The sequence below is a fragment of the Pteropus alecto genome, unplaced genomic scaffold, assembly GCF_000325575.1.
Source record: "Pteropus alecto unplaced genomic scaffold, ASM32557v1 scaffold20, whole genome shotgun sequence".
Lineage (NCBI taxonomy): Eukaryota > Metazoa > Chordata > Mammalia > Chiroptera > Pteropodidae > Pteropus > Pteropus alecto.
This window is the reverse complement of record NW_006436298.1, coordinates 24,743,442-24,754,893: the sequence shown is the minus strand read 5'-3', so window position 1 is coordinate 24,754,893 and position 11,452 is coordinate 24,743,442. Positions and strand designations below refer to the sequence as shown.

The 11,452-nt window shown below is 31.4% G+C and overlaps 1 protein-coding gene across 11 annotated transcripts in view; it reads left to right on the top strand.

The window, feature by feature from the left end:
• The window catches only part of TTC37 (tetratricopeptide repeat domain 37), a 73,548-nt gene that overhangs the window by 24,384 nt on the left and 37,712 nt on the right, over window positions 1–11,452 (top strand). For all 11 annotated transcript variants that reach the window (XM_006913223.3, XM_025047860.1, XM_006913225.3 and 8 more), the window contains 13 exons: window positions 792–878; window positions 961–1,064; window positions 1,519–1,645; window positions 2,243–2,422; window positions 2,748–2,872; window positions 3,744–3,997; window positions 5,157–5,259; window positions 7,442–7,618; window positions 7,707–7,851; window positions 8,012–8,090; window positions 8,179–8,240; window positions 8,354–8,410; window positions 9,875–9,943. In XM_006913223.3, the coding sequence (XP_006913285.1) occupies window positions 792–878; window positions 961–1,064; window positions 1,519–1,645; window positions 2,243–2,422; window positions 2,748–2,872; window positions 3,744–3,997; window positions 5,157–5,259; window positions 7,442–7,618; window positions 7,707–7,851; window positions 8,012–8,090; window positions 8,179–8,240; window positions 8,354–8,410; window positions 9,875–9,943 (1,569 nt within the window). The remainder of the gene's footprint in view (window positions 1–791; window positions 879–960; window positions 1,065–1,518; window positions 1,646–2,242; window positions 2,423–2,747; window positions 2,873–3,743; window positions 3,998–5,156; window positions 5,260–7,441; window positions 7,619–7,706; window positions 7,852–8,011; window positions 8,091–8,178; window positions 8,241–8,353; window positions 8,411–9,874; window positions 9,944–11,452) is intronic.

The window sequence follows — 11,452 nt, the reverse complement described above, 5'->3', positions numbered from 1 at the left end:
CCTGCCAAAACATCAAACCCAAATCAGATCAGGCTTCTAGACCTAATTACTAATTTACAGAAGATGCAGGTGACCAAGGAACATGTCAATACAAAGAGAATATATTCAGCAAAAATCAGATTGTGAGAAACTGACAAATAACCCATATTTTTCAACAATTGAATTATAAGGGAGAAAAAAAGAGAGGAAAGGGAACACTGTAGACACTTGAAATGTATGTACCTTAACTTGGATTTTTATTAAAATAATAAATCATTCAAATATATTATGAGACAACTGAGAACTTTAAACACTGGCTAATTATTTGATGACATGAAAGATGTGTTGGTTTTTGTTTAGGTGTTTATAATGGTAGTATGATTATGTAATTTAAAAATGAACTTATTTCTAATTTTGAATTTTTTTCCAGAATGTAAATTTATTTGGCATTTAGGCGAAATCGTTCTCACAATGGACTTTTTTTTTTTTTTAGACACTGAAATATCAGATGAGAAGTTATGTGGGGTAATCTAAGCAGGAGTATGGTGCAATGGGTGGAGGTATAGAGAATTAAAGATTGGAGCTGGGTGATGAATATATGTGGTTTTGTTATACTATTCTCTAGGTTTTTTTTATATATTTGAAATTTTCCCTAAGAAAAGTTTACAGAGAATGAAAGTGTTAGTAGTGATAGAAATCAGGACCTCTGTGTCTTTATTCTGTCCTCATCTATGGTCATTCTTTAATTAAAGCAAATATTGCTGCATTATACTGAAGGAGATTCATAGCAATTCTGTACAATTATTTTCTAGGTTTCTGATGCAAATAATATCCCAGGACTTTTGGTTCTCAAAAGCTTGGCCTATCTGAACAAAGGCTCATTAGATGAAGCTTCAAAGGTTGGTTTTTCATTTAAAAAAGTTTCTTTTTTTTAAAGTCATTTTTATTTGGATGTGGGATTGACAGATATTTACTTTATAGATTATGGAAGATGTTCTCTCTTCTTACCCTGACCTAGCTGAAGCTCATGCCCTGGAGGCTTTGATTCATTTTACCAAAAAGGACTATCTACAAGCAGAAAAATGGTAAGGCTATATAGATTATTCATAGATCAAGTCGTATCTTAGTTTATTACATTTAAAAAATAAAATAAAATGAGTGGGCTTGATAAAGATCCAGTTTTGTATAAATTTGATCTTTGTAAGCTTTAAGTATTAGCATTTTTAAGAAAGATGTTTAGTATGTGGCATAGTAACTATAAAAAAAAATTCCGTGATGGGTTTGAAATCTGATTAGCTGGTTGTAATGTTCAGTAAGCATATGTGTGTGCTCTGAACACTTAGCACATTGGTAATGCTAAAGACCATTGTGCTTTTTTAAACTTCTCTTCATAAAAAAACAAATCATTTTTTTCACATTATAATCTGAATCCTAAAGTGATGATTTGTTTCTAATTCAGCATTCTTGAATCACTCAAACTTTGATTGTTTCAACTAGGAATATCTTAATATTCCCTTTTACTTCCCCTTGGTGATTTAGTTTTCAAAGAGCTCTTGAGAAAGATTCTGAAGTTGCTGAATATCATTACCAGCTTGGGTTAACATATTGGTCCATGAGTGAAGAGACAAGAAAAGATAAAACAAAGGCTCTTACCCACTTTCTAAAGGTAAAACAAATGCTGCTATTCAATTCTTAGTTGCAATGGATTCATTATAAAATCATAAATAGTAATTATATAAGTTAGGTACTTAATATTACTCTTCACTGAACTGTTTTTGTGTTTCACCTCTCACACATAAAGTTTTTTGAGAATGTTATATGGACTTTCAAGGAGAAAATTAAACCAAAAATGTAAAAGTTACTTATTTAAGAAACACATACTATAGAAATGAGACATAATTATCTCTGGAAACAATATTGTTTTTAGGTAATTTCCATTGTGGTTTTATGGCCATCTGAGCTTTATGCAATTCTAGATGTTTAACATATAGAAGTCTTACTTATCTTGGTTCATAAAAGCAGATTAATAAAATAACTCAAATTTTACATCTTTTGATAACATTTTTACACTTCTGTTTGTTTTCCATAAGCAGTGACACGTAATGTTCATGTCTGTTTTAAATCTTATCTTAAAGGATATTTTGGCATATTTTTGTTTATTTAAAAAAAAAACATTGCTTTTTTCCTTTAATCTGTGTATTTATCATTTGTGTCTTTAAAGAGACCCATCAAACAAACTTTTATTGTCAATTTTTATTTAAAGGCGGCCAGACTGGATATATACATGGGCAAAGTTTTCTGCTATTTAGGTCATTATTACAGAGATGTAGTAGGAGATAAAAACAGAGCCCGTGGATGTTACAGGAAAGCTTTTGAGTTAGATGACACCGATGTTGAATCTGGAGCTGCAGCTGTTGACTTAAGTGTGGAGCTTGAAGAGATGGTATGTCTAATAACTTAAACACTTTTGTCTTTCATTTTTATGCTGAATATAGAAATAGAAACATTTTTATATATGTATAATTAGAAGTTATTTTTTGTCTTTAGATGCAATAGAAATATTTTTGTCATTGTTTATAAATTTTCTTACCATTGGCAGACATTAAATTACTCATCACTGCTGTTGAAACTGGTTCTGTATATACATACCAGTGTAAGTTTAAAAAAATCACACATGGTAAATGAAAATATGTTTGTGTACTTTACATAAGTGTTCTGTATTTGTATGATATTTGATATCTCTAATGTTAGTTTTTTCTTATTATTAGGAAACTGCCTTAGCTATCCTAACAACAGTAACTCAAAAGGCAAGTGCTGGAACAGCAAAATGGGCCTGGCTTAGGCGAGGACTATACTATTTGAAAGCTGGTCAACATTCTCAAGCAGTGGCTGAGTATGGCACCTTATTATAATTAAATTCTGTTAGACAGCCTAATGGTTTTTTAAATTCTGTTTGTACCTAAAATGAACTTTACAAGTTGCCTCATACCAGGTTGTGGTTTTTAGGGAAGAAATAGCAATATTTATCTAAGGTTGATTGGTTTTTATTATCTGCAAGGCATTGGAATTGCAAAAATTTTAGGCGATATCCTTTTGTCAAGAAGATAGCCACTCTAGTAGTCTTAATAGTATCATACATAGCAGGTTCTCAGCAGAAATTTAAGGAATAATAAGGAACCAAGGTTAATATCTTTGTTGCTCTCCCACAGATACACATTGTTTTGAGGCGGGGAGACATTTGGCAGCTTGAAGGGGATTTGAAGCAGTTCATTTTTAGTCATTTGGTTTGAACTATACTTAAGAGTAAATAAAATATATTTAAATAAAGATAAAGTTGTTTCTGATTTATGTTATAATATCTAGAATATAGGCATTTAAATTTTTTTTTCCTGGAAATGGGATTTAATCAGAAATTTAAAGCATGCCAGTCTTTTCTGCTTTGGTAGGATTGGTGGGAGTTTATAGACTAGGATGGGAAAGTAGAGTTCTTCCAAATAGTTCTTCCAAGGAAAGAAATTATGGTCATCACTTCTTCAAAAAAGTGTTTCGTTATTATTGATTACAAATTTATAATAAAATTTCATAGCATTAAAAATATTCAAGTTATAAAAGGAACAAATATACCTGTTTGAAATAGCACTTTTATAAATAGAAGGAACCGTGTATATAGGTGATTCAGTTAAATTACTTATTTTATATTTTCATTTCAGATGTGGAAGTAGTTCTATTACCTTTTGTTCTCTTACTGTTTCTTGAAATTTTAGTTTGCAGGCAGCATTAAGGGCAGACCCAAAGGACTTCAATTGTTGGGAGTCATTAGGAGAGGCATACTTAAGCAGAGGTGGCTATACAACAGCCCTGAAATCCTTCACAAAAGCCAGTGAGCTGAACCCAGATTCCATATACAGTGTGTTTAAGGTTGCAGCAATACAGCAAATCCTAGGCAAATATAAGGAGGCCGTAGCTCAGTACCAGCTGATCATTGAAAAGAAAGAAGATTATGTGCCCGCTTTGAAAGGTAATTTCTTTTTAATAGCTCCTTTGATTTTTGTGATACTGAAGTATAAAATTCTTGAGTAAATTTCCTAAATGTATTGAGTAACTTGAAAAGTACTTCTTTAGTCAACAGCAAGCATCCAGTATAAACCTCTTATAGTATAGCTCGTTATATAGATTTGAATATACAAAGATCAAATGTTTCATAACAGTCAATAAATAGTAATATGATAGAGATTTAACTTTTAGATAAATAGCATGATGACTATTGGATCTAAAAATGGATCTCTAAAACAAGTTTTCCTGTTCTTTATGTTTTGATGATTAATTCACTATTCTCAGAATATCTTAATGTTTTAATTACTTTACAAATTATAGCTCATTTTTTCAATTTTTGACTTTAGAGGAAACTTGCATTGTTTTGTAGTTATCTAAATATTTCTGTTCCTCCATAGATACCTATTTCTTCTTATACTATTTTTTGATAATATAAACTAAAATACCACCGTTCATAACTAATCTAAATTTTTTATAATTATATCTACCCATAAAAAAAACCCCGGAGCCCATTATATATGCTTTCCTCCATTTCCTTTTGCTTTTTAAATAAACAATTGAGGTTTAAATCAGAAATAGTATATGTTTTAAGTGACATGAAACCTAGGCCTTGAAAACCTTTTATTTTATTTTTTTAATATTATACAATTCCTGAAGATAAGGAGAACTCATATTTATTAATGTCTACTAGGCACTTTAGGAAATTGCTATTTTGTTTAACTTTTATGGTATAGTTTGCTTACAGTTTTGAACATACAAGGATTAAATCCTGTTTTATGACAATTAATAATATGTAATCAGTAATATGACAGGAGTAGCATTTAGGTAATAGCCCATTTTCAAAGCTGAGGTTTTAAGAGGTAAGTAACTTGCTCAAAGTCAGAGAAATTCTTGGGTTCTATAGATAGTTTTTATCACTTTCAGTACGTTTATTCCAATAGAACCTTGTCATTTGAATTCCTTACTAAATGTGTGCAATGTCATGCTTAAAGACAATTTTTATAAAATACCATTAATTTTTTTTCTGGAAAGTTGCTGTAACCTAACACTGATAAATTTATTTGAAGTTCATTCTAAGAGTTTGTATTACATGTTTTAACAACCACAAACTGACCTGATTTTAGGTTTGGGTGAATGCCACCTCCTGATGGCAAAAGCAGCTCTAGTCGATTATCTTGATGGGAAAGCTGTAGACTACATAGAACAAGCACTGGAGTATTTTACTTGGTTAGTATTATTCTTATTCACTGTTTATTTTCTTGGTTTTATAATAAAGCCAAATTTAGAAAACTACTTTATGTTTATTCTGTTAGATATAGCAGTCATTATTCAGAATATCAAAGAAAGAATAACAGATTAGCTAATTAATTCTAGGACATACATTTTGTGTTAATTTTATACTGGGGAAGAGGTATAATTTCTTGATCTTAAGTAGCCGACATGCCGTACTCATAGAGAAGAGTGGGAAGGAAGAAGCTGTCTGCTAGTGGAGCAGTGGCTCTGATAACCACGTTAGTAATGTTCTTTTTCAGGAGACCTAGAAATATGAGTGTCTTGAATTCAAATGATTGAGAAATAGGGCTTTGGGCATGCAATATGCTTTATATTCAGTGGTAAGGGCTTATTTTAGGTTTATTGGTAGAATGGAAGGTAATGAGAAATGAACCATCTGATTACTCCTAGAGAGAATGTATGTAGGAAAAAAAGTGACATCTAATAATAAAAAAGGAATCAGATAAATTTGAATAAATCTGTTATTTTATGGAACTATAAATTCATTAGCTAGAGTAGAAGTGGGTTTTTTTTTTTTTTTTTGGTAGATGACTTTAAAAAGTATACGTTAGACATATGTTAGAATTGTTTTGTCCTTACACATCTTTCCTGTGCTTCCCTTCCGGTCTTTTTTGCTTGCCTTCTCCTGTTCTCTCTTGCTTTGGTTGCTCCAGGATAGTTTTGCTTCAAATATGAACCAAATATGAAATGTAAACCTTATCCTTTTTTCTCCCACTGATTTTTATTACTGCTTTTCAGGTCTCACATAATATAGCTCTTTCCAAGGAAGTATTATGAAGAGGGGTCATACTTTGTTTGAACTATATTTAAAAGTAAATGTGAACCTTTGAGTGAGGATACTTGAACTAAAAATGCTGCCTTTCTTAGCTTGGGAAATTTTGTTCTGGAAAGCATGTAGCACTTAACATCCAATCATAAGGAGGTGTATAAAACTTTTAAAGTGATTATCCCCAAATTTATATTTACTTCTATACTTAAAAGTTCGTACTATCGCAATTCTTGTGTAAGGGGTGGTAGAAGTTATTTCATTTTACAGATATTTTATTTTTTATTTAACTTAAAAGGAGATAAGAGTATAAGGTGTTAAAATTGCTACTTTCTTTTCTTTTTTTGTCTGTTTTCTTTTCTCATGCTGTCAATTTTAGCAATTTTTGCTAAGATATTTAGGCAGAGGAACTACAAATAGTGTTGTCCTTCTTCCTGGTCCTCACAGGGGCTCTCAGTGATGACTGCAATAATTAATCTTACTTCTCTGGAAGACATTGGAAAATGATTTTTGGTTGGACTCCATGAGTAGAAAAGGCTATGAAAAATGTTCCATCTGCCTGTCCATCTGCCAGTAACATAGCTGTTTGTGGTAGCTGATTATTGAGATTTGGCTTAAATGAAAGCACTCTGTTTTATTTATAAGATCTTGAGAAGAGAAAAATGACATGTATAGCTGAGATTTTCTCATTCTAAAAAGAAGTACCCTTTATCATCATAATTAATATTTCTGTTTACTTCTTGAGTTTGTCCATTCAATATTACTTGCTTCAATAAATATGGGTTTTCGCATTTTTGTGTTTAGATTCTTATTATTGGTCTCAGAGAGTAAAAATCGTTTGGACTACCAAATATATTTGACATGTCATTTATTAGTCTTTTATTTGTGGAAGATCTGAAAGCAAAAACCTGAACTTACAATGTCTGCTGTTAAGAGAGTTACCAACTTTACTGCTTGGTTATCATTTAAACGCACACAAAAAACATAGTTTTTAAAAAGTCAATATAAATGGTGAATTGCTTCTGAAAAAATTACTAATTTATTTATGCAATTTCTGCTCTTCTAACAAAAATAATGAAGAATACCAAAGAAATGTTTGTAAAATTTCTGGCACTTAAGTTAAAACAATCAAGTCCTTCTCTCCCTTCCTATCTTCTTACTGTTAAGGAGATGATAAGATATAATTCAGTTAGAAGGAATTTAGTAAGTCATTTGCTGTACTTAATTAAGGAACTACTTTTAATCAGGATTGTATGTATAATTTTCTGTTTTAATTATAAATAATAGTGAGGGAGATAAATTCTATACTTTTCAGAAATATTTTATAAGAATCACACTTTCTGTTTTCAGGGCTCTGCAGCATCAAGCTGATGTGTCTTGCCTATGGAAGCTTGTTGGGGATGCTTGTACCAGTCTGTATGCTGTCTCACCATCTAAAGTGAATGTTAATGTTTTAGGAATCCTTCTAGGTCAGAAAGAAGGAAAACAAGTATTAAAGAAAAATGAGCTCCTCCATCTTGGAGGAAGGTAATTTATAAAGATTGCTAGATAATGACATTCAAATTGAATTAGGACATTATAACAAAACATAACATTCACGTTTATATTTCCATAGGTGTTATGGGCGTGCATTAAAACTGATGTCTACATCTAATACATGGTGTGATCTTGGAATTAATTATTATCGACAAGCACAACATCTAGCAGAAACAGGCAGCAACATGGATGATCTTAAAGAATTGTTGGAGAAATCTTTACATGTATGGTTTTGAGAAATTTTTTAAAAACAATAAAAGAAGTGCTTTTCTGAAAAATGTTTTTGATAAAGTAAATGCTATAATGTTTTCACATAAACCACATCATCTTGATATAAATGCTGACATTCTAAGAAATAAAAATTAATCTGATTTTACTTTTCAGTGTCTGAAAAAGGCAGTGAGACTTGACAGTAATAACCACTTATACTGGAATGCTCTTGGTGTGGTTTCATGTTACAGTGGTAAGAATTGAGTAATACTTTAATAATTTTAGGAGACTCTTCATTTCAGGTAATAAAGTTCAGTTTCATCAAATTTGTTATTTTTCAGGTATTAGAAATTATGCCCTTGCTCAACACTGTTTCATCAAATCAATCCAATCGGAACAAATTGTGAGTATTTTTATCTGTGAAAAAGAACTGCAAAATTTAGTGTTAAAAATTTTCTGAAACTTCCACGTAGACAAGGGACCTAATTTACATGTGTGTATGTGTGTGTTTTTTAGAATGCTGTTGCATGGACCAACTTGGGAGTTTTATACCTTACAAATGAAAACATTGAGGTAAATGTATTGTCTGTTTTGTCATATTAAAAGTATAGAACATTTTCTATATGTGATGTCTTCATAATAGTTCACCTTCTTGTGGAGAAATACTTTGTACATTGTTATCTATCCAGCATAATCTCTAATATGCTAGATAATTGACAATATTTAGTTTGTTATTGATAATGAATATATAAGATTTAATTTCTTTTCAATAATACTCAAGAGATTTTAGGTTTTATAATTATGTTGGTTTTTCATTTAAAGATTAGAGCAGTTCTACTCTGAATTATTTGGTGTTTTTCTTTCTTTCTTTTTTTGCAGGGGTGGAGTGTTTTTCTTTTTATCTGTACACATGTAAGAAGAGTCTCATGTAGGCTGTCTTTGGGGGTAGGGTGATGAAGGGAGATGAGTCATACTCTCTAGCAGCTTAAATTTAACCTTTGCCTGAGTGATTTAGATTTGGCTTTAGCAGATATTAATCCCTTTTAAAACTACAATGCAGTTTGTAATACATGAACAGTTACACGTTAGAGAACTCAACCTGTAGTAATTGGGATTGTGTTCATAGGTCATGTCTAGAAGTTTCTACGAATCAAAAGTTAACACATCTAAACTGTTTTGTGTTTCAGCCAGAATATTTTGAATATCACCCTTTTAAAATCAGCTTCAGTAGTATTCTCAGAAATACATTAAATCACAGCAGAAATTGCCATAGAAGATTGTAAATAGAATGAATGAAGAAAAACATTAATGTGGATCTTAAAATATGTGAAAAAATATATTTTTTAAATTTAAACACAGGAAGGTCTTAGTTAATAAACCATGAATGCTGTTGTATGACAGCATGGCACAGTTAGTTGCCTATCCGCTTTTTTAGAGGAAAAATAAGATTGTTTCCTGCTGCATATAGATTTTTCAAAAAATGTTGTAAAACAGCATATAATGATAAGTTTTTTTTTGGAGCAGGAAAAAAAAAATGTAACTTAATGTATCTAAGTGAGGTATCTTCAAAGACCACTTAGTACAGATTATATTGACCACTGTTTTTGCCTAGTAGCAGGAACATGTCTCAGGCCACACTGGTTGTTAGTTCTTATCCTCCCAGTTAAGCTCAAAGAGAGAGGAATAGGTATGGTCTTATTAAGTCACTTCCTTCAAACCTGTGGCTAGCAAATATATGGATAATTGGTTAAAAGTTCTACTGTGTGGTGGACACCTACATTGCTCTTTTGCTGGAGATCAGAACCCCCAAGTCTGTAGAGAAATCTGTTGTACTCAGAAGTGTTCTAGGATTGTAGTTAAAACACTGTTTTAAGCATTGCTAATTGCGTTTAAATAGTGAAGTTTTAGGTTCATACGTACTTATGCTGACAAGTCTGATTTTTCTTATTCTCTTATTTTATGCTTTTTAAACATAAGCAATTTAATATTTAGTTTATAAAATGACATGATGTATTATTTTCTTACCTTTTTTTCTAGCAAGCTCATGAAGCTTTCAAAATGGCTCAGTCTCTAGACCCATCATATTTAATGTGCTGGATTGGACAAGTAAGATATATAACAAAGTTATTAATAATAATCCTGTTGCCTATAAATACTCTATTAATATAAAGTTGTATAAATAACTTATTACTATAAATAATAATAAAAATAATGGTAACTGGTAACTTTTGAGGGCTTACTTTGTGCCAGTCACTATGGTAGTCTCTTTGTATGTATACATTATTTTAATTAATCTTTCATCAGTCTTTGGAGTTGGTGGTAGCTGTTAAACTCCTTTTATAGATCTGGAAATTGAAGCTCAGAGAGCCTAAGTTATTGTGCCCAAGGTCATACAACTTGCAATGATTAAGCTTTGATTTGGAGGGCTTTGAACCCCATTGGTCTGGCATTATTATGCTTAAAAAATAAAGTAAGAACTCTGTTAATGCATGTTTACTAAATCTTCATTTTTAACGTGGTACTTGTTTATGAGTGCTCTTCTCCCATCCCCCAACAAAAGTTTAGGTTTTTGTACTACCATGTAGGAATCAGGATACTTGGTTACTTGTCTGAATCTATCACTGACTGATTGTTTTACCTTAACAAAACTGCTGGATTTCAGTTTTTCTCACCTGCAAAAGAAGAGGATTAGACTGAGTGGCCTCCCAGTCCTCTGTAGTTGAGAAATTGTAGTGAATTAGTAAGTGGTTGATTTTTGGGGGGTGGTAGTGGTGGTGTTCAGAGAGTAGTGGAAGCATCACCAATATCAAAAAATTATTAATCAGGGTTTTGATATATTTTTTTATTGTACTTTTCACTCTTGGGTCTAATTCTAGTTAGTTGGTGAAGCAGACAGTTAGAAAGGCAAACTCCTGTTTTCATTACTTGTAGCATCTGGGAACATGGCATTACTATACTAATTTCTTTGTAAGTTATTGGACACAGGGAGCTCCAGAATTTGCATTTTTAACTGCTGCCATGCTGCTGTTGGTCCAGAGACTTTACTTTGAGTAGCAGTGCTCTAGGTCCGTAGATCTTAGATGCTGTCAGGGAAAAAAAAGTATGCATTTTTTTCAAATGTTTTAGTTCTTAAAAATAATTTATTTCAGGAAACAACTGGTAGATTTAATTAAATTGTTAACAGCAGAAAGACTCAATATTAATTTCTTAATCATATTAGTAATATATGATAACTAAAAATACCTGATTTCTTATAAAGATAGATGAGCTTGAAAGTAATTTTAACCTATCATGTAGTCTATAAAGTCAAAAGCATAGGTATAATATTTAAAAATCCTAAGACAGTTTTAAAAAATAAACATGTTGCGACTACCCCATATCTATGGAAACTAGATATCTAAGGGTAAGGACCTTTTTTTAAAAAAAGCTACCTATGTGAATCTGAGATGATGCTATGATTAAGAACCCTATTCCAGAAAAATGCTAGTATGAATAAATCAAGGGTGAGAGGGAAGTGAGAACGTTGTAGATGGAAGTCTGAAGACGTTTGTCAGCTTAAAGACCAATTGAATAAGTCATTCTGGTTCTCTGAGCCATGTAAGAATATGGTAGCCA